At 42.3% G+C, this 27,640-nt stretch overlaps 2 protein-coding genes across 2 annotated transcripts in view; one reads left to right on the top strand and one right to left on the bottom strand.

Annotated features, from left to right (window-relative positions):
• Positions 1–4,457: 4,457 nt before the first annotated feature.
• COMMD8 (COMM domain containing 8) lies at positions 4,458–12,852 on the top strand. Its single transcript, XM_036417165.2, has 5 exons — positions 4,458–4,591; positions 8,522–8,677; positions 9,254–9,406; positions 10,907–11,062; positions 12,390–12,852. Exons 1-5 carry the CDS (start codon positions 4,526–4,528, stop codon positions 12,408–12,410), a joined length of 552 nt encoding a protein of 183 aa, XP_036273058.1. The 5' UTR covers positions 4,458–4,525; the 3' UTR covers positions 12,411–12,852.
• A 13,650-nt stretch (positions 12,853–26,502) lies between these two features.
• GABRB1 (gamma-aminobutyric acid type A receptor subunit beta1) overlaps positions 26,503–27,640 on the bottom strand; it is a 354,508-nt gene continuing 353,370 nt past the window's right edge. The window contains exon 9 of the mRNA XM_036417178.2: positions 26,503–27,354. Within this exon, the coding sequence (XP_036273071.1) occupies positions 27,010–27,354 (345 nt within the window). The 3' untranslated portion in view covers positions 26,503–27,009. The remainder of the gene's footprint in view (positions 27,355–27,640) is intronic.

Consider the following 27,640-nt stretch of genomic DNA (forward strand, 5'->3'; position numbering starts at 1 on the left):
CCTGAAAGGCAGGTTTGAAATGACTGAATAGGTGTGAAAAGCCACAGACCATTTCTTTTATTAAAGGATGCCATAAACTCTGAATAATGAATTCATAGCTTTTCCTGATTCCTCAAACATTTATCAGAAATTATAATGAATGCAGCTAATGTTGTCAGTTCATGGATAAAAGTAGAGAGCCTAGAATTTAGGGACAAAGGAAAGCTATCATTTAAAATTTACTACTAAAACTCAACCCACAATGATGCAGAATAGAAATTCCCAGAGTGGAATTTCTCTGTGGAGAAGTGTTTCCTAAATCTTGGTCAAGGGTCTATTCGACACAATAATAAGGGTGTATGACATCTGGTGAAAAGGAGAGTGAAAGAAACAAAGTTTTTCCCCTCCACAGTTGAGATAAAAGAATGCTTTGCTCTTTCTTTACCCCCCAAAAATGTCCCTAGAATGAAAACGGATAGTTTATCACAATTCAAAGGGAACGTATTTTAGATTTATCATTAAAGTAGTTAAACTACTCCAACCAATACCAAAATTGGTATGAACCATTTCCTAAAATATGTAGTTAGAGGCTGGCAGAGGCCTGAAAGCTAGGATTCATGATACTCAGTGTGTTTGACAATTTGGCAGGCAGATCCCATGCCGAGACTAGTTCTAGACAATAGGGTGGGAAAATAGATCATTATCACTGTATATTGGTTGTTATTAGTTGCCTTCAGCAAGATGTTGGAAGAGGAGGATGAGTTCAGGCAAGATCTGTTTTTTTAAAGCAGAAATCAGGTGTTGGCACTATGGGTTCCTGTGAGAGAACGGTCTGTTCCAGCTCCTCTCCTTGGAGAGCCAGGCCAGCACCTCTGTCTTGTACATCGCTTTTCCTCTGTGTGTATTTCTGTGTCCAATTCCTCTTTTTAGCAGGACACGGGTCAGACTGGACTAGGGCCCATTCTGATACCCTCACATGAACTTGATTACCTCTCTAAAGACCCTATCTCCAAATAAGGTCACACTTTGAGGTACCGGGGCTTAGGACTTCAACATATGAATTTTAGTGGGGGATAGAATTCAAGCCGTAACACAAGAAGAGATATTGGGGGACAGATGGCAGTTGGTGCCACAGTGCCTAAATTTTATGATGACTCCCAGCTTAAGTTTGAATGGTTGGCACAATCCATCCACCCCTGCCCAAGATGTATGGGAGTTCACAGGGATGAATCAGCTCCATTTCTCTCTTTTGCTTTCCTTATCAAGCACCTCTAGCATGGTCCCATAGGGTATATGTGTGTGAATGTTTTACTTGACTTTCAAGGACTCCACACTATCACTGCTACTTGTTGAAAACAATAGTTAAGCTTGACTAAGGGCAAGTTACATTCTAGGTGTTATGTTAAACACATTGTATGCATTATTCCATTTGAATTTCACTTTATTAGGTGGGTGGTAGCTTCTTCCCCATTTTCAGGAAAACAAAACAAAACAAAAACAAAATGAAAAATCCTGAGATGCAGAGAATTTACCCCCAAGATCATGTGGCTGGTTAATGACAGAGATAGAATTAGAACCCAAGTTTCACCCAACTGTAATCACTGATATATTAAATATATTGCCTAAACAGCACTACATAGCAGCCTAGATGGGTTTCAGAATCAGATCACATCCTGTGAGCTGAGACTGTCTAACACCCTGCTTTCTGGAACCCACTGATTTTTGGCCGGAAAATAGGAATATGGCCACTTAGAAGGGAATCTGATAATGTTTTCTATGTGCCAGGTCAGACTCATTTCAAGAACTTTACACATATGAACTGAAAACGACTCTGTAAGTTCTATGCTGACATTATACTCAGTTACAGATGAGGAGCCAGAGACACAGAGAGGTGACCCAGCTCGCCTGGGTAGTAATTTGCCAAGCGGGGGTTTGAACTTTAGGTTAGCTCCATGTTTTTAACCATCATTACAAGTAAAATTTGGAAGATGTGGACTAGAACACTTGCACACATAGGACAAGAAGAGCCAGAAATATGTTTTGAAAACCTCTTGGATTACACACATAAGGACATCAAAGCGCAAATAATAAGCTCTCTTCCTCTCTCACTTTGTGAGCTGTTTAAGCTATATTTGTTAAAAGTTGAATGCCAAAGAAAAATTATTGGTACCCAGTGTTGTTGTCTGAAAGAGAAGCCAGGACCTAATGCTTTGTCTTCTGACTAACTCTTGTGCCCTGCTTGCTGTGCCTATTTGCTTTGAGTAATCTGTTGTATGGTGTTAAGTAGTCACATCACCTCCAAATGCCTTTCCTTCATTAGGGACACGAAACACAAAGACTGAGGCCACCAGTTCCAGACTCAGACCAGTGACTTTGCAACTGCTGTCTCTGTGACCTTGTTTCCTCATCTTTAAAGTTGGGATAATAACCATGACACAAGGCTGTAGAGAGGATTAATAAGATAAAATATATAAATTGCTTGGAAATAGCAGATTTTTTTTTTTAATTTCAAAGAGACAGAGGGAGGGACAGTGGGAGGAAGGGAAGAAGAGAGAGAGAGAGAGAGAGAGAGAGAGAGAGAGAGAGAGAGAGACATTGATTGGTTGCCTCCCATACACACCTGATTGGGGATGGAACCCACAACTTGGGCATGTGCCCTGACTGGAATCTGGTGACTTGTCAGTGTATGGGATGATGCTCCAACCAACTGAATCACACTGGCCAAGGCAGCATATAGTAACTTCTTGATAAACATTATTATTGCAATTATTACAATATATAAAACTTAGTTTTGTCTTAGGAAATAGACCTTGCCTTCTGTAGACTTATTAACAGATATAAATTAGATAGTTTTCCAGATTCTTCCTCATTTACTAAATATTACTTGGGGAGCCCCTCTGCACAAACGTAAAACATCTTAAGGCAATTATTATATGTTTCAGTTGGAACAAGAGTTGTACATACTTACCTATATTAAGAACTAGAAATATTTTAAGTGAGAGACCATCATGAAAATTCAGAAGAGGGAGAGATTGCTTTCACTTCCAAGAGTTGGGGCACAGAGTAGAGAAAGGGCATTCGAGCTACACCTTAAAGTAGGGGTGTCGAACTCAATCAGAGAAGGGGCCAAAATCTAAAATCCAGCCTAAATCGCGGGCCGAATGGTTTACTGAACAGTCATAAACTGTCATTGTGATGGAAACGCAGCGGAGTGCAGTGATGACAGCGCGGTGTGGGCCACATTGCAAGGCCTGGCGGGACGGATTTGGCCCGCGGGCCTTGTGTTTGACACATGTGCCTTAAAGCATGCCAATAGTGAGTAATTTTTCTCTGCATAGCCAACAGTCTAGAATAATTACTTTCTCCTCTATGGCTTGCTTCATTACTTTGCACTGCTTTTTAAACATTAAATATACATTACATTGTGATTCCTGTTTCTGTCTCCTCCTTATTGTGCATTTTGGATGGCAGGGACTGTCTTATCACCACTGAATTCTCCAGCACCCAATTAAAGGAATAACTGCAAGAACAAATGAAACTACAGAAAAGCTGTTTGGGTTTTAGGTTCAGCCCGACGTTGAGTGTGGCTCTAGAACCTGATTGATTTTAACTTCAGGCTGTGCCTCTTGGCTCAGGCACGTGACATCTAGGATTGAAAGATAAAAACAGGACACCCAGTTAAATTTGTATTTGAGATGAACAACAATACATTTTTGATCTGTGTGTGTGCCCCATGCAGTCATTATGGCATCCGTGTAACAAAATATTATCTTGTTATAATATTTTAAGAAGTTAAAATATAAGTTGTTGCTTATCCGGGTTTTGGCTTAAGTGTGCCCCATGCAATCATTATGGCACACTTATAACAAAATGTTATCCGTTGTTTATCTGAAATTTCTTATTTAACTGGGCACCTGTGCATTTTACTTGCTAAATATGACATCTCTCGTGAGCTCTGGCCCTGTAGCTCAGTTGGTTAGAGTATGGTCCCATAAGCCGAGGTTGCAGGTTCTATCCCCAATCAGGGCACATACAAGAAGCAACCAATGAATACATAAGTAAGTGGAACAACAAAGCTTGCTTGCTCTCTCAAGTCAATAAATAATTTTTTTAAAAAAATGACAACCATAGTGACTTCTCCCTTATCTGTTACTAGGAAGTGGGATAATCTTGTCCACATCAAACCCTTAAATTCACCTTCCAAATCAGGATACTTTGGTAGGAAATACATATCAAACCTCTAGGACAAATGGCCCGAGTACAATCCAAATATGGTTACTCTTAGTAGATGGCTTTTTAAAGAGTGCAGAAAAAGCTCAGTAAAACTCTCAATGAAGTTGAGAACTTTGAGAAGTTTGCAAACTTGCCTTCAAAGTAACCCTACAGCGGTGCTTCAGCCATGCAGCAGCAAGCATTAAAGGCTGGGCTGCAGTTCTGCGCACGCGCAACAGAGTGCTCCAGCCCCGCCCGGCCCCGCCCACCGGAGTCACGTGGGGGCGGAGCGGCCGGGCCTCGTCACGTGACCCGCACCCCAGCTCGCCCTGGGATGGAGTCGGAAGAGGGGGCGCCGCTGTGGCGGCTGCAGAAGCTCCCAGCTGAGCGGGGTCCGCAGGTGAGGGGGGCGCGGGCGGCTGCGGCGGGGGCCGGGGCTGCGGGACCGCCTGGCGGGCGGGCTGGGCGCGCGGCCCCGGGAAGGGAGCGGTGGGGGCGGGATTTCGGGTGTCCGGCCCCCTGTGCCTCCGGGTGAGCTGTGGAGGCCGAGACTTGGGGCGCCACCCCCTCGCCGTGGCCGGGAGTTGCCCCTCAGGGGGATTTGTGCGCAGACTTTGCCGGGCCGGCCGCACCCTCACCTGGTGGGGGAGGCCCATTGCTCCCTGGGGTGGCCCATTGCTCCCTGGGGAGGTCAGTTGCTTCCTGGGCAGCCCCGGGACCCAGTGACCCCGGGGGGAGGGGAGCGTGGAACTGCCACGTAGTCTGTGAGAGCTTACCTTCTGGACCGGTGGTTTGCAACTTCTCACTTAAGTTTCATTCACTCACTCATTCATTCATTCATTCATTCATTCATTCATTCAACATATACCTCCCGGACGCTGCCTCTGCTCTAGGCACAGTGCCTAGTGCCCGGGTTACCGTGGTGACCTGACAAGCATACCTGGGCCCCTTGAGGGAGCAGGAAAGACATTGGCAAGTGGAATCTGCCAGTAACGGGGCGACTGCAGGAGGTAGTGAGTTCCAGGGCGGCCTTTCCCTAGACTCCGTCCAGAGGACATGCAGGCTGGCAGCTCCAGCCTGAGCAGAAAGCCTCATTCAGTTGTTCATCCCGCTGCTCCTGACACCCAGTGCCCCGGGGGTAAGGAGGAATGGTGACTGGGACCCAGTCTGTGCCCTGGGGGAGCTTGCTGTCCAGGAAGGAAACCTGCAGTCATGAGTTTGAAGGGTTTGAACCCCGCAACCCAGATTTGAAGGGACAAGGGAAGATTTTCAGAGCAGGAGCATCTAGATTTATTTCTAGGTTTAGTCCCGAAGGATGGGTAGGAACCAGAGAAGCAAGAGGGGAGAGAATGTTTCAGACAGGAACAGGCTACAAAGGCTAGAAGAAGTCCCCACCACCACCGCCACCGCCCAGGGGGCTTCGAGGACTTGCTATAATTCTTAAAGGCTGGAATGCAGAGTGAGAAGCAGAGGTGGGTAGCGAAGGCAGGTGAGCAGGAGTCAGGTGGCTGGAGTCTGACGATGCCATGCTCCTGTGTTTAGCCTTACTACGAAAGGCACTGGCATTTAAAAAAAATATATATATAGTTTATTGCTTTTTTACAGAGAGGAAGGGAGAGGGATAGAGAGTTAGAAACATCGATGAGGGAGAAACATCGACCAGCTGCCTCCTGCACACCCCCACCCCCCCACCCCTCCCGGGGATGTGCCAGGTACATGCCCTTGACTAGAATCGAACCTGGGACCTTTGGGACCTTTCAGTCCGCAGGCTGATGCTATATCCACTGAGCCAAACCGCTTTTGGCAAGGCACTGACATTTTGAAGTATTGCTTTGGGCAGCAGCAAAACTTGAGTGAGTTTGAAAGATGAGAGAAATGTGGAGGCAGTAAGTACGTATAACGGCATTTTGACTGTGAACTGTGAAAGGAAGAAAGCCCAGTGGTTGCTATACCAGGAATATCTAACTGAGAAGTGGGGCTTCCCTCCCGCCCCTTGAACTTTCAAGCAAAAAACTTAGCGCCCCAAGTCTTAGACCTGAAGGAAATTTGCTGGCCATCAGAGAAAGCAGTATATGTGACCTGGAGCTTCAGCATTAGCTTTGGGAGCTGAGGTTCTCTGCCTGCTGACCTCAGACTGTGACTGACAGTTGGTACTACAATTAGTATGTTACTACGTGTACTTCCACCATCTCCGTTCCCCAGCAGTTCAGGCCTGGTGAGGTCTTCCTTGAACACATCTTCTTAATTGATCCTCTTGCCACTGGTCTCTCTCCTACTCTCAACTCCTTCATAGTAGACACTTGTTTTATATCTCCAATTCTTTTTTTCTTTTTAAAAAAATATATTTTAATGACTTTTTACAGAGAGGAAGGGAGAGAGATAGAGAGCTAGAAACGTCAATGAGAGAGAAACATCGACCAGCTGCCTCTTGCACACCCCCTACCGGGGATGTGCCCACAACCAACATACATGCCCTTGACCGGAATCGAACCTGGGACCTTTCAGTCCGCAAAACCGACGCTCTACTGCTGAGCCAAACCAGTTTCGGCTATATATCTCCAATTCTTGAGAATTGTGTCTGGCCTAAGGTGGTTCTTAAATTGATGTTTGTTGAGGAAAGTAATCAGTTAATGTACATTAAACACACTTTATCATTGCAACAGTCATCTGGATACCAATGATGGGCAGCTTTGTGTAAGTTCCCTACTCTGTTCCATTCAGTATGGGGGAAGGGTGGGCATGGGTGTTTAGCCTACATAAAGTGATAGAGGGGTGTGTGGTAAGTACCTTCTATAAGTTCCAAAGTTTGGCCTGCCTTTTATCTCTGTTCCATTTTATAGTGGGGAAAGGGTGGCGGTGGTGGGGGCGGAGTTTGAATAGAAGGGATGAACTTAATTCCTGGCAGGATAAACAATAACAACAACATATTCTTAACCCTTTCCTTTGATTTTACAAATGAAGAAATTCATATGGTGCATTCACCACCCTTTGGAAGTGGGGTCACCAGGAGCTCATCTCTGTTCTGATATGTGTGGTGTTATAGAGAAGTTATTCCTTAAAATGGAGTCGATATAATCCAGGGGGAAAGAGGTGAAAGACTGGCTGCTAAAATGCATTTCCAAACTGTTTGGCTTGAAATACTCTTTTTGTAAGACATAAATAGCCCCTGAGGAAGAATACCATGTTAATCATTTGCCTAGAATAGTGCAGGCATAGTAGGTACTCAGTTCATATGGAACATAGTAGTAGTAGTAACAATGACGACGATGACGACGGTGATGATGATGATGGCTAGCAATGTTTAAGTGCCTTGTATAAGCTAGCAATGTGGCAAGAGATTTGCATGTATTCTTTTTAAATCCTTACAACATTACGAGGGTATGGATATTGTCCTATTTTATACATGAGAAACAGAAGCACAGAATGTTTCAATAATTTGACAAACCTAGTTAAGTAGTACAACTAATATTCAGACAAGCCAGTTTCATTCCAAAATTTGCAGTCTTAATTACTGTGTTCAGCTATGTATGTGTTAGGATTCCCATTGCTGATATTAAGGTAGGATAGAGAAAAAGGAATGTAAAAAAGGAAGAGAAAAGCACTGAGGACTTTCTTGGATGGACTCAAAGAAGTAAGTGTGAATGTGGTGAAAAATGGAGGTAAGGAGAAAATGTAGTAGGTCTACAGTAAAAGACTTTGCTCTAAGAGTTACACTTGTAATTGGTATACATACAATGTCTAAGGAATCCCAAGATGAATCCTTTATACTCACCATCTTCCTTTCAGAAACATTGGAAAAACACTAGTGTAACTTTTTAGCTTCTGAACATGGACAAAATGGTACGTGTGTGTGTGTGTGTGTGTGTGTGTGTGTGTGTGTGTGTGTGTGACGTTCTAACTTTTCATTAATAAAATAATGTTAAAAGTAGTTACTTGTACACTTCACCCTGGCTGGTGTGACTCAGAGGTTAGAGTGTCGGCCCTCACACCTGAAGGTTGCAGGTTTGATTCCCCGTCAAGGGCACAAAACCGTTGGGGTGCATGTAGGAAGCAACTAACCAATGCGTCTCTCATGTAGATATTTTTCTCTCTCTCTCTTTGTCTTTCTTTCTCTCTGCCCCCTTCCTACCTCCCTTTCGCGCTCTCTAAAAATTAATGGAAAAGATATTTTCTGTGAAGATTAAGAAAAGTAAATAAATAGTTACATTTCAACCTCAGCTGCTCTTGCAGATGATATGAACTTCTTTCAACGAGAGAAGTTCATGCTTGCTGTAAGGGAAATATGTTTATAACTTTATTCATAATTACATTTATTTTGTTTTTACTCTAGCTTCTTCACAAAATAATTGATGGCATTTGTGGCCGTACTTATCCTCTCTACCAGGATTATCAAAGTGTTTGGGATTCCACAGAATGGATGCATGTTCTGGAAGATATTACCAAATTTTTCAAAGTTGTAGTGGGCAAAAAATTATCTGATGAAGAGGTAACTGTAGTCTAAATTCCTATATATTATAATAAATAATAAATAGTGTTCAGATTTTTTTTAAGTTGGTCTTTAGGACACTATATATTATAAGGGCCATCATTGGTAAGTAGCTAACAGGAAAAACCTTATTGTAAATAGGAAATCTCATTGTAGAAGTTCTGGGTTTTGTAGTTTTATTTTGTTTGTTTATATTTTTTAAGTTGCGAAACATTTAAATGTTTCAGAAGAAAACTGAAAGTTAAGTAACTAACACCTACATTCCCATTACCACAGTTAAACAGTTGTTAACATTTCTGATATATTAATATTAATACAATTATACCAGCTTTTTTTGGTGGTCTCCAGATATAATCACGTTCATGCTCTTCATCAGTCAGCACTTTTACTTTCTGTATTGCAAAAATTTGTTAAAACCTAGTTTGCTGGTTATGTATTCTCATCTTATTTTTTTAAAGTGACAGAAGTATATTTACTACTATTTTAAATGGTATGTGAAAGGAGAGTGGAACTATGTGTTTACATTTTAAATAGAAAGGTCCTTTCACTTATAACCATTTCTTTTTATGTTCATAGATATCTCAGCAATTGAATCAGTTGAATTCATCTCATCAAGAAGCTATCATGAAATGCTTGAAAAGTAGAAAAGATGAAATTAAGCAGACTCTGTTAAACGAAATAGTTGATATTTCCTCTGCACAGCTACAGGATTTTGATTGGCAGTTAAAGGTGTGAATCTATTTATTTAGGAGTATGTTTTTATTTCAGTTTTTGAATAGGAAGAAATGTTTATTTTTTTATAGCACACATCTAAAATTTCATTTTGAGAATGCAGTGTCCCATAAAGATATCAAAGACAATTAAAATGATATCTTTTGTATTAACTGGACATCAATATATTATAAGTATCCGAACCAGGTGTAATAACTTTACAATGATAAATTTCATTAACTGGAGCTGTAAATCATTATATGTTTCAAATAGTGGATCGATCGATCTGTCTTTATCTATTTATCTATAAAGAGGTAATATGCAAATTGTCCAAGACGCTGTAACATCACAAGGAGGAGGAGGTTGCACGCTCAGGTGGGACTGCGTGCATGATGAGGCAAGCCACAGATTTTGCAGCCTGCAGCTAGCAGGCCCTCTTCTCTCTGTGTCTCCATGCAGCCATGGCAGCTGGCACCTTTTCTGGCCGCTCATTGGCTAAGCTCTGGGTACACCACTCGCAATGCTCTTGGTAATTTGGGTAGTAAGAATCTAAGAAGGTCATCTAGGGTTTTTCCACCACACTCCTGGAGGAAAAAACGAAGGTCTGCTGCTGGCGGGCTAAGAAATGTCATATCCTGCCCTACCCGGTTCGACTCAGTAGAGAATGCCTCAGCCTGCCAACAGCAGGGTTTGGGTTCGATTCTGATCAAGGGCATGTACCTAGGTTCCAGACTCCTCCCTGGCCAGGGCCCAGATCAGGGCTCATGTAGGAGGCAACCAATCAAAGTGTTCCTCTCACTTTGATGTTTCTCTCTGTCTTTCCCTTTCTCTTTCACATTCTTTAAAAATCAATGGAAACATGTCCTCAGGTGAGGATGAAAAAAAGAAAGAAATGCATATCCTATGAAAGACACATCTTGAAAATGCCTAAAGAAAGTTGTCATTTTTTCTTAGTGAATGGACTGGAGTCCCTGTTGATGAAAACACCTTGGTGGCTGCCGCAGCCGGCAGTGGCAGCAGCAGCAGAGTGATGGGGGCGGTGCCTTCCCCTGATCAGCCAAGTTACCTCCCATAGAGGGAGGTCAGAACGACATCCCCTGAGGGCTCCCGGACTGTGAGATGGGGCAGGCTGGGCTGAGGGACACCCCCTCCTCCCCAGTGCACGAATTTTCGTGCACCAGGCCTCTAGTATGTATATATTTAACATGTTTCAGCCTGGAATTTTCTAGACATTATAGTCTTCCCAAAATTGGTCAAGGTGTTTCTATCTCCAAGGAAAATCTGTAATGTGTTATTAAAACAGCATTTAAAAACACTTTTCAAGGAGAGTCATAAAGAACAGTTTTTGTATTTTAGATCTATTGGATGCTACTTGTTCCACCTTTCCCTGTACCTGACAGTGAATAGGAGTACTTTATTTTTTATTTTTTATAAAGTGTGTTGTTCATAAGCTCTGATGCATATTTAATATAGGCCTGTTTAATATCTATTAATTACTGTTTTCCTCATTTTAACCAGCTTGCACTTTCCAGTGACAAAATTGCAACATTACAAATGCCACTTTTAAACCTTCATCTAGACGTAAAAGAAAATGGTGAAGTCAAACCATATTCCATCGAAATGAGTCAAGAAGAGCTAAAGAACCTAATAAATTCCTTGGAAGCAGCTAATAAGGTGATTGTTTTAATTTTGTTTTGTGGTTTAAAATGTTTAAGTTTTGATAGACAACTATAGAGCCATGTAAGAAAAAACTCATAGTTTGCTGTTAATATTTCTTTCCTTCCTGATATTTTATGTCAAGCACAGAAAATACGTTGTTATGTATCTTTAGATTTAGACATTAACTTAATTATAACTTGTAATTTTAATTACTTTGGAGCATAATTGATCAAGTAGTTATTTTTGAAAGAATAATAGTGCTGTTCTAACAGCTAGATTTATTTTGCTCCATTGCACATTAATGATAAAAATCATCTTTTTTTTTACCTTGGGTATATGATATTAGTTAATTCTGAAGAGTTTTTATGATTTAAAATAGTGTGATCTTGAAAAAAAGAGTGTCTTATTTAACTGGACAAATAGTAGAAAATTGTTTTAACTACAGGAGACAAAAATATTCCTTATAGTTTTGACAAAATCAGGTTGAGACAAGATAGAACTAATGAGCCAAAACTAGTTTGGCTCAGTGAATAGAGCGTCGGCCTGCAGACTGAAAAGTCCCAAGTTCAGTTCTGGTCAGCATGTACCTTGGTTGCGGGCACATCCCCAGTAGGGGATGTGCAGGAGGCAGCTGATCAATGTTTCTAACTCTCTATCCTTCTTCCTTCCTCTCTGCAAAAAAAAAAAAAAAAAAAAAAAAAAAAAAAAAAAAATCAATAAAATATATTAAAAATAAAAAGATAGAAATAATAAAAGACAATGACTAAAAGCTTTACATTTACAAAGGGCTAAATAACAGTAACCATTCTCAGTGTTCAATTAATGAGAAAAAGAATATTTAAATCATAGAAACTGCTGCCTTGAGGAAGAAATAAAAATAATTATCTTTGTTATGTATTATATGTTCCCTTCATTTTTGCTCAGCATTTTCTCAAGTGATCAATCTCAGTGATTAAAGTTAGTTTTCTTACCAATCTCTTGCCACAAACCAATCTTGTTGTGTCTGTGTTTTTTTAAACCCTCGTATACTTCAGCTTCCCTTCATACTCTGCAGTTTTTCAGCTATTTTAGTGCCTTGATGAATGGTCCACCTGCCCAGTCACCAAACTGGTACTGGCTTGCCTTTGAATGGGGCTAAAGGTCTGATGGGGGTGTGGTAGAGCCTGGTATAAACGTGAAATGATTCTGAGCCATGGATCTGGCAGGCCTGTGTCATCAGTTACTCAGCAGTATATTTGTTTTCAGTTCTTGAGCCACTTCACAGACTGCAAAGCATCTCGTACAGCGGACGTTGGCATCGTTCTGGTGTAAACTGACTATGCCTTTCCCCTTTGTTTTTAAGGTCATCCTGCAGTTCAAATAACTGGAAATGATGAATCCCAGCATCATCAGATTCCACTGTTACAGCTGATAAGACAGCGAATGCTGTGTGCTCAGAAAATCTGCAATATGCTACTATGCTACGCTGAGAAAGCAGCCGTGTTGAGATGACAAAGATAAAAATTTATCAAGTTCCCTAAAGAACAGGAAATTATGTGGTTGACAGGAAATGCATTAAAAAATTAAAGATAAAAAGCTATAGTAGCAGTTTATATTTTCATAATGACTGTCCTGCCTCATTTATTAAATATTTGACAGATCTTTATAGATACTGAGGTTTACTGAAAACTAAACATAGGCTCTAAACTAATGTTAACATACAAAGCACAAATAACTGTTTGCTAAAAGTAGTATGTGAATAGCAAATATGTGTATTATGGATATATACAGTATGTATATATATATGACTAATTTGTGATATTTTAGAAATAACTTTTAAAGTATAAGTTATATATAACTAAGGAAATTGCATATCTTACTCATTTCAAAGGAAAGATTATAAAATGAAAAAATTCTTAGAGAAAGAAGCTCTTCAGATGAATTAGAAAATACTGTGGACAATTTTGAGTTTATGAATCCTATAAATTAAATCATACTAGAACAGGAAGAGTGCAATAACACTGCTATTCTGGTATTTCTATGGCTGGCTGGAAGGGCATGAGCTGATAAAAAGAATATGTCATTGTATAGTTTATATATTACTGTTCAAATAGCTAAAATTATGTCCATTTTTTATAAACTTAATATTGAATTTAACAGTTTTGGATGTTAACTTTGTTGGTAAACAGATCATTTTTAATTTCAGTTAAGTTTAAAGATAAGCATTCTGAACAAATAAAAACAATTTTATTTCAAATTACTTTCTACATAATGCAATAATACATAATTAATTGGTACCTGCTGTTTGTAAGCTTTATAGCTCATCAGAGCATCAGGCTATTATCTGAGGTGTCCAGAGCAATTATTACTACTCAATTACATATAGATGAGGATAGACTTAGGTTAAAACATATCAGAGTGTAATCTAGATGCTCTCAAAATGTACCTTAGACTTCTGCCGCTCTGATTTATTTATAAGTTAACTATTAATAGAAGCCCAGTGCAGGGATTAGTGCACCGGTGGGGTCCCTTGCCAGGCCTGTGGGGATCAAGCTGAAACCCGCTCTCTGGCATCCCCCAAGGGGTCTTGGATTGTGAGGGGGCGATTCTTGGGTGACATAGCCTGGAATCAGGCTCCCTCCTCTCTGATTTCAGGTGCGTCACGTGAGAACTGCCACTGCCAGTGACCGCAGCTCGGCAGCTCCAGTGTTGAGCGTCTGCCCCCTGGTGGTCAGTGTGCGTCATAGCTACTGTCTGGTCAGCTGGTCACTTAGGCTTTTATATATATTGAGAGTATATACACACACTAGTAGACTAGAGACCCTGTACACAAAATTCTTGCACTGGTTGGGTCCCTTTTTTTTCTGGGACCAGCCAGTGCCTCCCTCCCTTATCCTGGCTGGCCCCATCCCCCTCGCCAAACTCCCGAGTGAGGGGACAATTTGCATATTATGCTTTTATTATATAGCATAAAGATTATAGACAAGCTGGTGCCAGAATGCTCATCAATATGCTTTTCTTCACTGGGAAATCTTGGTTATGAAAAAATATATATCAGCTGAACTAAATTGTGCTTAGGGAGGTAGTTGATTGATCTTGTGCAAGTTCCTCGTGTCATTATTGAAGGTCCTTGTATTTCTACTCTGCATACAGCACTTCCTCTCTGAGAAGGAAACAAATCTTGGTCTGCTTAGTACCACATTACCACTACATTAGCATATCGAAATGCTTTATTGAAATCTGACTGATACACTGATAAACCTGAGCTGGGCTCAGGCTCACGGCTGGCAAGCACAGCAGCAGTGGTAGGATCCTCTCCCGCCTCCAAGGCAGTGCTAAGAACCCCTCAGTGGGATGTCCGACTGCGGAGGAGCAGGCCTAAGCCAGCAGGTGGACTTCCCCTAGGGCTCCGGGACTGCGAGAGGGTACAGGCGAGGCAGAGGGACCCCTCTACCCTGAGTGCACAAATTTTCATATACCAGGCCTCTAGTATATACACTGAGTGGCCAGATTATTATGATCTCTGAACACAATCTGGTCACTCGGTGTATATCCTGTATAATAAAAGGCTAATATGCAAATTGTCCCTTAGACTAGTTCCATCAGCAGGCAGACTGGCCAACCGCCCATGTCTCCTCCCCCTGGCCAAGCTGGCCAGACTCCACCCATGAACAAATTCATGCACTGGGCTTACACACACACACACACACACACACACACACACACACACACACACTGAGTGGTAGCCCGGAACCCCTTAGGGAATGTCCACCTGCTGGCTTGGGCCCGCTGGCAGTCAGACATCCCCCTCGCAGTCCACGAGCCCTCAGGGGACGTCCACCTGCCAGCTTAGGCCCACTCCCCTGGGGATTGGGCCTAAGCTGGCAGTCGGACATCCCTCTTATAGTCCAGGAGCCCTCAGGGGGCAGGCCTAAGCCATTAGTTGGACATTCTTAGTGCTGCCATGGAAGCGGGAGAGGCTCCTGCCACTGCTGCCGAGCTGGCCAGCCATGAGCCAGCAGCTTCTGGCTGAGCAATGCTCCCCCTGTGGAAGTGCAGTGACTACCAGGGGGCAGCTCCTTCATTTAGTGTCTGCCCCCTGGTGGTCAGAGAGTGTTATAGTTGTTTAGCCATTAGGGTCAATTTGCATATTACCCTTTTATCATATAGTTCTCTTTTTAAGTCCAAGTGGTACAGAAGTCCTGAAATTGAGGGAAAAGTGTTGGTGTCCCCCCCCCCCCTCCAGTTGTTGGATAATACTGCAAAGAATTTCTTCCAAATATAAGGGTTTTGCTTTGTATTAAATTTTACCATAAAAGCTCTACAATGATAGATTCAGAATTTTGAACACTGTAAATATTACACAAATATATCTGAAGTTATGCATGTTTTTAAAATGGCACAAAGTAAATTTTTTACAGGTAGGCATTTTGACTAAAAAATGTTTTATTTGTTTTAGGAATAAACAAGCGAACATAAATAGTACATATTTACAGCAATAAACTACACTCCAGAAGCTGCACAACGGCTTTCGGAGGAATAGCTGATGGTTTTTCACATCGGCCTTCACATGTGTTTTCTTTAATTCACTGCAACGTTTAAAATCTTAGAGTGAGTCCAAAGTAAAGAAAACAGCAACTTAGCTTATAGCGAAGCCACATCGTTAACACAACTACTGAGTGAACTACAGTCCTGTGACTGCTAGGGTATCTGTGAGTCCTGAAATTGAGGGCACAAGTGTGTCTTGTGTCCTTACCTGATTGCATGTAAGTTGGTTTTGCATTGTACAGGAATACACAATTACTCAATGAATGATTACGAATAGAAAAGAAGGCCATGGAGGGTAAAGGGGGCAGGAATCAGAGGATGCTGAACAGTTTCTTATTCATTGATTCACTGCTTGGAGGAAAAATCAGTTTCTTCTTCCATGTGTAGAGATCACAGTCCACAGGCTTTGTGGATCTTGTCCACAGATAGTTTTTGAGATAGCAGAGGCATAACGTCACATATGTTAAGCACACAACAAGGGATGACCGAAACAGCTAGAATATTTTAATCAAATCCTTAACAGAAAGGAGACAATCAAGCACACTTTAGGAACGTTGGCTTCCAAAGTTAAAAAGCAAATCATACAAGTTTCACTAGGCAGAGCCGCAGTTTCGGTCAGAAAATGCTCATAGAGGAATACAAAATAGAAACTTGAATTATAAAAGGAGCCTACCCTTCTTTTCTTGACATCTGTTAAACCTGTCTCATGTTGTCAAAATTTCCATAGGATTCCAGAAATACTCATTCTTGCCATTTAGCTTTAGTTGGGGCCTGGTAGATATACAAAAGTATCTGTGTACATAAGAAAGCAAATGCTTTTATGTCAAAAGAGCAAAAGAACATTATAATATTGTGATTTACATTTCTTTGCAATGGAAGGAGTTCTGCCTGCTGACAAAGAGGGAGAGAACTGATACCAATCCGATAGGGACGAGCTAAGTCATGTTTGGTGGGAGGGTGTCTAGACAATTTGGCAAATTGACTAGCGGGGTTTTGAAATCACAAGGAATCAAACAATTCACATTTTCTAATCTATTTGCTGAATTTAGCATAACGGAATCGGAGAGGCAACGGAAGCTGTGAATTTCTTTCTGTGTACTGGTGTAGGTAGCACCTGCTTCGGAAAGCCCCAGCTGTTCAGTACAGGGTGCTGTGAATGAAAATAGCAGGAGCCCGATTGGGAAAGGTTAGCTGATTTTTGGATTTTCCACGACACTGCAGTGAGTTAGAATAATTTTTGGATTGAATCAAGGTTTAGGTGAGGTGGTAGCCAAAGAGGTGTTCCATTGCTGGCAGGATAATCATCTCATTCTTGAGCCTAATGAACCCTGCTTTCCCAAATCCCCAGAATCACCATGCAGAGACCTTGGCCAGGCCTCCCTCGATCAAGGAGTGAAATAACTACTCAGGCATGATGGACAGCTAAGAGAATTTTTCAAGCAAGCCACCCTAATTCAGATGCGCTACTCTCAGAAACCGTGTTGTGTTTATACCATATTAAACTTTCCAAGTTACATTTCCACTGACCTTTGAAATGACATGTCAACATCATTTCACATTAGTCATTAGGTTCCAGTCACAATGGCATAAAATGCTGCCTGGCAGTCAAAAAGCTTATTTAAAGATGTAAAACATTTTTTTTGCTCCTTGTAAACATTTATATCACTTGGGATTTCCAGAAACTTCATGCAACCTAATGACTTTGTAGTAATGACACATGGTAGTTTTATCAGCAGGGCTTGTGATCCTCTCTACATGGAGGAGGAGAGCAACACGGTCAATAAATACATGCATATCTGGTCACAAGAGTTCCTTACTGAGAAGCATAGCAGATGTTCTGAATGGGAAATGTCACTTGGACATATAATTCTGTTTCTATGACACTGCAAGTAAGTTAGAATAATCAAGGGGCTTCCTTAAAAAAAATGTCTTGGGGCACTATTGGAAAATATAAAATATTTTGAGCTTTATCCAATGAGAATTTTTAAAAGATGTAGAAAACAGATGAATGTGAGTTCATTAGCTTAAAAAAAGAAATTTGGTGTATTTTGGGGGAATATTAAGTAGAAAAATATGTTATCTAGTAAAAGTGGGGTGGCTGGTTGCCACTCTGAGGTAAGGCTTGCAAATGATATATTTTCTATGCTAATGTGTAAATAATAGAACAGAACAGGTAAGTTAGCTACTGAAAGGAGGGAAAATGAATTTTACCATACATCTATGTATGCAATCTTGAGGGACAGCAATGAAGATCAAGAACTGCCCATTCCTCTAGATAGTTCTAAACTTCTGTTTATTTCTTGGCAGGAATGAAATTTGGCGTGCAATGCTCTCTGAAAGTATTAACTGAATTCTCAAGTTTCCCAACTATGCGGTGTAGCCCCAGCGTTGAGCACAAACAGCCTCACAGAACCTAGATTTAAAAGGCATGGAAGAAGGCGAACATGGGGAAATGAGGAAAAATGAAATTTAAATAAAGATTTTCCTTTTGCCATAAAGGGAAAGCAGTCATTGTCAGCACAGAATGTTCCATTCTGCCACAACTGGTAGAACCTAGAAGGGTGGTATTAGGATTCTGTCTCTTTAGTCATAAGCAATGGGGAAATCATCTCAGTGACCACTGTGCACAGACCCCAGCCTGGGTTCGGTGTAACTTGGACTGCAGTTTTTAGACCCATGCAGACATTTGTAGACATGCCAGTAGGCTCTCTAGAGTTCAGATGACATGGGGGGCATGTGGAGAGAGCACCTCACATAGTAGTAACTGTAATGCTGAAGTATTGCCCCTTAGAGACATGTTTCTCTGTGGCTGCAATCAACCAAGCTAGTTTAATCACCATTAACAGACCTTCAACCATGTGAAGAAGAATAATAGATGCTTTGGGCAATGCAACAGAATGAGAAAATGGGGCATTTACCCTTAAGGATCTTATACTTTATTTAGGGAGGCAGAGCATCTATTTGCAATAGTACTGGGAAATGCACAAAGGAAATACCTGTTGGTAGGACACGATGGTCATAAGAAATGAGGGAGGACTAGCAGGAGAGTGAGCAGAATGTGGGAAGATTGCTCATGGTTGGCTTTTGGATAATGTTGTCCTGATTTACAATCCTGTTGGGAAGGAGAGAGGAAGAGGGAAGTCTGGGTAATGGGGATAACATGTAAAGCGTCAAGCATAGCAACAAGACCCTCTTGGGAGGTGTGGCAATGGCGGTGGAAAGGAAGGGAAAACCTGAAGATGAGCTTGCTGGGTGCTGAGAAGGGGAACAAGGAGAAAGAAGGAGCCCATTAGTGGTGGAGAAGACAGGTCAGACTTCACAAATGATTCCATAGGGAGCCAAGACATACATTTTATCCAAGGTGTTAAGTTATTAATACTTCTCATACCCTCCAGGTATGGGAATTATGAGAGATGGTTATTAGTGGGACTATAAACCTTACCATGTAAACGGACAATGGACAGTTTGGGAGTGAAAGGCAGTTCTATTGATAATCACGCACCCTTGGGACTGTCTGACTGTCTTAGGAAAACTGGTCATACATTCCCTAACAACGTTAAGCAAAAAGAACCAGGGCACCATTGAGGCTATTCAGTTGCTGTGAAAACGATTCCTTCTGTGATTTCCTTCAAGAGAAGAATGAAGGGCTTTGGTGTGAGGGCTGGGGGAAGAGTGGAGAAGGATAAAAGGAGAACTAGACAGTTTACTGGGCATTCACGGGATCTAGCTGTTGGGAGTGGAAATTGTTCTCTTTCCTCCCGCTCTCCACTCACTTTTGAACTAATCAAGACTGGGATCATCAAGGCAAAAAGAACATAAGACAGCGATGGGCTCCAGGAACGGGGAGCAACATTGAAGGGGGTTGCTACAGCATTTCTGCTCAGATGTTTCTCAGAAGTTGGCTTTCCCACTCATGAGGGATATTAGTTGGCTTTTCTAGAGACCTAAAAGCAGAGAACACCCTGATTTGTCTTATCTGAGGATCTCTGATGCTCTTAAAGGGAAATATTGTAGACCATTACCAAAACCATAATTTTTTTTTTTTGCCACTTGCCTGCCAATTTAACTTTGTTCTATATATATCTTAAAAGGAACATAGAAAAGTATTAAATTCAATTCACTTGACATCTGATGGCTTATTCCCAAAGACAGGCAAGAAGGAACATGATAAGCTTTGTGGGGCTATGTTAGCAGAGACCATGGTCCTCCTATGCATTTCCGGGACTCTCCCATACAAATGAAAACAACGCTCTTTGAAATTTAGTTCTGGAAGGGAGGTTGGAGCTCATCTGGAGGCATGTCCAAAGTCACACAATTGGGCAGTGGTAGAGGCAACACAAAGGCTGGGCCACACAGTCTGAATTCCAGGGTGTTGTGTATCCCACTATGATTTCCCTCGGCCTATCATGCAGCTCATGTATGGTTAACTTTTAACGTTACGTTGCACATTGTTAAGTGTAATGTTTAGAGAACTCACTGTTTTCTAAGTATAGAAATGCTATCGAGAGGAAAAAGATGTCCTTCATATTTTATAGGGGAAATTTAAGACAGTTTGCGTTATGACCAATTACTAACTATAGTTAATGTCTGCTAGAAGGCCAAGAAGGCAGAGTAGGGAGGGTGAATCACAGGGGTGAAAACCTGAAATAGGAATAAGATGCAGAAAGGGTAAAATGGGTCAAGTTCCTGGAGGTTAGTTCGTAACTAGTCGTGTGCTACGTGAATGATAAGCTATCCTGGGAAGAACAATAGATTTTTAAATGATGCACAATTAATACAGCTGAAGGAGGGTATGAATAACTGAGTTGGAAGAAAAAGAATTGATACTGCATGAATTCGTGGTATTACAGCTATAATGTAAAGAGATGATACTATCATCAAACATTGGTGTGGATATACATTTTCCTAGGCTTCAGCTGATGATTTTTATTTCCACTGTAGTTTGAATTGCACTGGGAGAGAGAAGGTTTATGTAAACATATATACTCTTCACGTCAAGGCTGAAAAGCAGGAAAAAACAAGCCCACGACAGTTCAGAGGAGGCTATATGAGCACACACGCTGCCTCCTGAGGCCCCTTCAAGGCTACAGGAGAAGGAATTTGGGGAAGTTATTAGAATTCATTTATTTATTTTCGTGTGGATTCAATTGAAGGCGTGCAATATAAGTCCACAGAAGCTGAAACGCTCAGCTACTCATGGGCAAAACAGCTTTTGAGGTTTGCAATGAGAAAGAGGAAAAATACATGAATCAGCTTCACTGGGTTAAGGCGTGAGGGTTAGGGTTCTGTGGCGTGGGAAGAAATGAACACAAGAGAGGTAATCTATTTCACACGGCCACACCTGCAAAACGCACACACACATCGCAGCTTAATACTCGTCACTTATAAAAGTTATTCTGGAAAACGGCCCCCCCTCCCCCATTTCTCTTCAAAAGGAAGCCCAGGGGGACTCGGGGCCAGAGAGCAGCAATGGCTGTGCTTAGCTTATCTGACCTCTGGCTTCCCCTGGGGCTGTTTTAAGCTAGTGAATCTGTGACCCTGTATACCTAAGGCAAATGCACCACGTTATTTGGCCTCTCTTCTAATGATTTATATATTTATTTTAAAAAAAATTGTATCTGTTTACAATTTACTATGGTGCTTTTATACAAAATGAGTAAAGAAAAGCATTATCCTCAGCGTTTTGAGTGCTAATAGGAGGTGTACCCTGCCATTCCCAGAGTGGCTCATCCAAGCACTTACTATTTCCCCCTCTTGTATTGTTTGTTTGGGCTGCCTTAGCAAGTAAATTGAAAGGATGAAGTGGATGAGGGAGGAGGGGGAAAGACTTTTCCATCTTTTTCCTTCTTGCCCATGCCTGTTAATGATTTAGTTTTATTCATTTATTTATTTTTTTCTATTGTCTGCAGGAAAAATGCAGGCAGAGTTGTTCAATGGAATGGAGTTCTTTTCCCAGCTGGCTCAGAACTACCACACCGACTTTTCCCATACTCAGTTCCTACTGGAGCCTTTGGGATGAGTGCTGGCTGCTCCAGGATGTGCAGGTAAGTAGGGGCCAACCAGGGAGGGCTGTGAGCCCCTGGATGTACCAAGGACTCTTTGATTAGGAAAAACAAAACAGACGTTAGACATCTTGAGTTCCAAGAAGGAAGTTCTTGCTCCTGGGGAAGGAAAAGCTAACTCCAAACTCTTTCCTGTACCCTACCAGGACCTTAGTATGTTCTGGTTTGCAACTCTTCCATTAAAAAGCATTCCCTTTCAAATGTTTGCTTTTGAGTTGTAACCTCTGACAATTAATTTCCTGCCAGTATCACTGGTTTCAGTTAACTAGAAAAAGCACGTTTAAAGTAAAAAAGCAAAATGTATTTTCATTGTAGAAATTGATCAGTTCTAACAGGGTTTTTTTCTTACTCAATCGTTGGTAGACCCTCTTTGGCACATCTTGGAACCAAAATGTCTCACAGTGATGGCTCCCTGCACCCTTCTGGCACTTAAAATGCTGGCATGAAAAGCCCTGTCTTGCCAAGTTCTGACCTCTGAGAAAGACATTGGACTCTCTACAACATTCCTAAGAAATAAACCAATCGATGTCCGTGCTTGCTTGGATATTGTGAACTTCTGTGGACACTACCACCCTCTCTGGGACTGCCAGTTTGCATGGAAACACATCTATGGCATCACATCCACCATTCTCAATGTCTTTTCCAAGAATATCAGGACTGGGGAGAAATGCATTTGAAAATACTCCATTATCAAATTCTCTTTGAAGTTTAATTAGCATACATCCAACATATCTTGGGCCCCCCAGTTGTAAAACATCTGTTTTCATTCCCAAGATCTCTCTTTACCTTTAAAAATAGTGACACGGTTCCCTGTGGGTCTCTCAGAAACGAGCCCAGCTTGTGTTATCAATGTCATTCGCTATCTTTTCCTTGTCTCCTTCCCATCATCTGGACGGTTGACTGTGTACCCCGATGAAAGCCTTCCATCCACTTCTAGGCTTATTAAAAGTTTTGGGGGAAACTTTGTGGAAGGGAAAAAGTTCAATGGTGAAGCACTGGTGCAAAGGAAGCTTCGGATCACCTGTGGGTTTTGGTCATCTCTCCCACTCCTCACCCCCTGAAAAGCACAGGTAATTCGGTATCTGAATGTACGGATAGCCGCGAAGGACTCAGAAACAGGTTCACTTTCCAGGACACCTTTCCAGGAGCCGCTGGCTGCAGGTTCTGCCTCTGCTGGTGCGCCGTCCCCTAGCCCGGCAGGTGTGCAGCCCTCCCCGCGGGCGGCGGCTGTCCCTTCCGGCGGGGGTGGGGCGGGAGGCAGTGGTCACAGACACCTGGCAGAGTTACACAAGTGCACACACACAACACGGCGGCGAGAGAGAGCAAGAGCTAAAAAAGATTCTGGTTTGGATCCAAATCACTGGTCATTTCACTTCATGAAGGAAAGCGAGTGCCTTGGAAGCTTACAGTATTTACAATGCTCAGCGTTTTTCAGGTGCCCGCCCAGAGCCGAGGACCACCCCCGCAACAGGAACGGTTCAGGGAACTATGTACAGAATTTACAGGGAAAGTTTACAGAAGAGTCTACTACATCCCACGACCAAGTGTACCTTGTGGTGTACTTGTTTGCCTTCAGAAAACCGAGACAGTTCTGTGTGTCCTCCGCATCCCAGGGGACAGCTCATGGAACCAACGTGAGCAAATGCTGGCACGTGCCTTTGGCTTCCCTCTGGGTTACACGGTTACACTTTGATTAGGAAAAAAAAAAAAAAAAGTGACATTTTCACCCTTTGGTAAGATACTGTTCAAAAACGATCTGTGTCAGAAATCTTGGAGATAAGTTTCCTTCTAGCATTAGAAATTGTACCTTATTTTTTTTTTGTTGTTGTTGAACTTGGCAAATTTTAATTGCATTCTATTTATAAAGGAGTCATTGATTTTTTTTTTTTAGAGAGATGGGGTTTTTGTCAACATTTATGTGGATGGCACAAACTGTGCGCTGAAGGAAAGCCTACCCTTGGATCCCTAAACCGAACTCTGTTCTCTGCACCACATTTTTTCTCTTGGCACTTTCAAAATCTTCCACTGATTGTAATGCACAGTAAGATGGTTTGTATGAAGACACACGTATCATTTCATCAGCAGAATGGCCGCCCAGTCTGCTGCATCTATTTGGCAATGTAGAGGATGGAGGCGGCAGCCTCCAGTGATTCAAGCCAAGCACGTCTTTCCCTGGGCCTTTGCTTCACCAGCCTGGTCCGTGTAACACACGCCACCCCTGACATGGTAAGCCAAACGACGTGAGTGGAAGGGATGGCTGCGTAGTCATCACTGTCACATGATGGAATGTCACGTGAAAGACGGGATGTGTGCGGGGGTTTCGCGGAAACATTGACGACACAATATACATCACCGTTTACAGAGTGTGAACATGGGATCCCCTGGACATGACTGTGGCGTAAGGGAGTCCATACAATTTTCAGCCTCGCTGCCATTTCGGTAATGAAGGAGGTTATGGCTATTTTCATGGCAAGAAGAAAATAACCGAGTACTATAAGCTGAACGGTAACCCCTGTGTCAGGCATTGGTCTGAATCTTTCAGGAACAGGATCGGTGTGAGGGCACTTGGGAACGTCTGACAACGTTCATGTGTTAGGTATATCACTTTGGGCAGAACAAGGGAGGGAGAGAGGCAGAGAAGGAAGGGCATGTTTCCATGCAAGGTTCAGCCTGGAGGAAGAGTAGGAGGGGTCTCACGAGGGAAGGGTTCAGTGGGGAGGGGTCCAGAAGAGTCAGAAATATGGCAGCGTCTCCATTTTTTTTTTTTTTTTTTTTTTTTTTGTGGCTGCCATGGCCTCTAGAATCAGAGCTATTTAACAGGACTTGCATGATGGTGGCTGGGACCCCTGACCATCAGAGACCCATACAGTGACACCGTTTGATGCCTGATAAAATATTCAGGCTTACAAATTTTACATTTTACAAAGATTAATATATAAGAATTCAAAATGTTCTCTCTTTTTTTTTTTTCCTGTTAGAGATACATTTTAACCTACAAGCATAAAATTCTTTAGACTTTTAAGGCAAGATAAAAAAATAATAAAAATATAAATTACCTCAATCTTTTCCAAGAAGAATGATCTAAATGGATAAAGAAACATGGATTACAGATACTTCCTTTCTGATTTAGCATTTCATCTCTAAAAACTTTTAAAGAGCTTTGACATCAGAATGATTGATTCCTGTGAGGCATGTAGCCAAAAGTCTCCCATTCTGTGTTTAAAACAGATGGCTGCACAGTGGTTCCTGGGTGGTCGTTGGAAATATTAACCTTACAGTCATGTGGGGGATTTTTACAATGGCAGAGCATCTCACCTGCCAAGGAACTAATTAGTTTCAAAATGGATCACTCATCCCCAGAAGCTAAAGATTTCCTTGACCAGAGGATTGTGATTGTACAATTAAAACCTGAATGAAAATTTGGTCCCCATACCCTATTAATTTCTTATGAAACCATTGAGATAATTTTCCCAGTGAAAGCACAGTTTTCACATGTTCTCTAGTGTATAGTAACTATAGCCATAACCATTCATTTATTCTGGGATTCTCTTTCCCCCTGGCTTTCTAGAAGAATATCTTACAATCATCAATAAGAATTCAGCCTGATCTTTCAATGCAGACTATAATTTCTAACAGCTGGTGCTATTGTAAACATGGACCCTCATCACAGCAGTGGGGAGAAAGTCAGGTTTTCAAGTTAGGCAATCATCCTATTATTTCCTCAACCCTTACTTTAACACCCAAGGAGTGGGTCCCAAACACCTCCGTAATTGACTGGTAAACTCAGGCTTTCACACCACCTTGGAAATCAACATATAGAATTCTTTCATGCTCCGTTAAAGGGAGAAAAAAAAAAAAAAAAGCAATGGGTCTTTAATGGCATAAAATGGTATGAATCTCATCTGCAGCTGGTTAGACGTCTTTAGAATCACATGTTGGGCTACTGAGAGACACCCCTTCTGTGATGACCATGACCAAAGTAATGTATGAACGGAGATAAGGTAGAGCAGTGATGACAGTGATGAATGGGTGTGGCTAGAGTCTGGGGTAAATGTTTGAAGGCCCAGTGAGTTTGTCTTTGTTATCTGCAGTGTTGCCCTTTGGAAAGTTTCCTTTAAAATAGAAATCTGGCCTCGGAGAAGTATGACACTAACATGGGTGTGATGTGCAATCGTTTCATAGTTTGGAATGCAGAGCTCAGAGAGCAGAGCCGTGAGGTGCCAGTTGATGCTGGTGCAACTAGCCTGTTGCCACCAGAAACTGCTCTCTGGAAGGCTAAGAAATATATACTATTTGATTTAAGATTTGGCAGTTCAGGTCACTGCCCAGGCACCCTTTTCACAGCAGATAAGTCTTGCCTTCTTCATGGAAAGAGCATGATTTCCCCCATCTCTGAAGCTCTCTTCTCCCATGCCCCTTCCTCTCACTCTCTCTGGGGCAGGAACCAGGGAAATGTGATGGCATGGCTTCATGTCAGCAGCGTCAAGTGATTCCAGGCTAATGAATGAGTTCAGGGCTGTTCATTTGAAATATTAAAAAAAAAAAAAAAAAGTCATTAACCCCCCAAACTCCTCGTTCTCAAGAAGAAAGGAAAAATGTTCTCAATGGTTACCAGGTTGGATTCTGATGTTAATCTTAAGTCAGCCTGGAAGTCTGAGAAAGAAGCGTTTCTCAGAATGTCCAGCTCAATGGTGAGGTGAAACTGGCAAGACTGGGTTTGCATGACCTCCACCCGTGCTCGCCAATCCTCCCTCCTCTGCCGGGGAGCTGAGAACCCTGCCCGTGAGAATTAGGGCTGGGAGGCGTCTTTCTCTTCTAGGCTCCTCTTTGTTTCCTTCCTGGAAATCTGTAACTGGTCAATGGCTTTGTTTTTGTTTGTTTGTTTTTCTTCTTCTGAGATCCTGGAATTGTGGTGGTGGTTTTTTTGGGGGGTTTTTTTTTTGGCAGTATGAGACTGTTACAGTTTACCAGGAAGCAGCTTGCACAGAGAACGAGGCCCTCTTTTTCATTCTTATTTTAAAAAATGATAAAATCCAGGGCAACTAGGAAAGACTGCTCGAGAGCTGCCTATCTAACTCCTCTCTTCGCGTGTGTTTGTAAACATGGCAATTGCAGAGAAGCTCGAAAGGGCTGGTAACCTGGACCACAGTAGACTGGGGGGAGGGGGGGAAATAGTGTTGTTGTTTTTCCTTTTTTTTTTTTTTAAGTAAATATGGTGCAAGTAATAAAATTGATATGCAAGACCTAAAAACCAATAAGATGGCTGAATCTCTTACCTCCAAAACACAGCAGCCTCGCTGCTGGGAACCTGCAGGGGTTAAAAACTCAAAAGAGGAAAAGCAGTCGTTCCCGAACGAACCCTCAGGACAGACCTTAGTGCACATAGTAGAGCCAATACACCACGTTGAAGAGAGAGAAGGTGATGGGGAAAAACATTCGGGACCACTTGTCTATGGAATTCACGTCAGTCAAGTCGGGGATCTTGACCTTGAGCTGCGAGGCGCGCCTGCGGATGCGGCCCTTGGCGTGCGCGCCGTGGCGGTCCAGCGGGTGGCCGTAGGCATCGCGGGGCGCGCGGGGCCGGCGGTAGTGGATGCTGGCGCTGTCGTAAGAGTACATGGTGGTGCTGGGGTCGCTCAGGCCCGTGAGCACCTCCGAGCCGCTCGCCTCGTTCCTCATTTCCAGGGCGCTGAGGATGATGTTGCCGTGGGCGTCGACCTGGCGGAGGAGAAAGAACACGCTCAGGCACAAAGACGGGGATAGTATGTAGCCTGTTTTCATTAACCTGTTACTGATGACACCGCTTGGGGTGCATTTAACATGGCCAACTAGTCATGCTCTGCGTGCCTCCTGGATCTGGAGATCGATCTCTCTCTCTCTCTCTCTCTCTCTCTCTCTCTCTCTCTCTCTCTCTACCTACCTACCTATCTACCTACCTATAATCTATCTATCATCATCAGCTACCTATCATGTGTCTGTCTAACATTATCTCCATCCATCCATC

This window comes from Pipistrellus kuhlii, unplaced genomic scaffold (assembly GCF_014108245.1).
Source record: "Pipistrellus kuhlii isolate mPipKuh1 unplaced genomic scaffold, mPipKuh1.p scaffold_m20_p_1, whole genome shotgun sequence".
Classification (NCBI taxonomy): Eukaryota; Metazoa; Chordata; class Mammalia; order Chiroptera; family Vespertilionidae; genus Pipistrellus; species Pipistrellus kuhlii.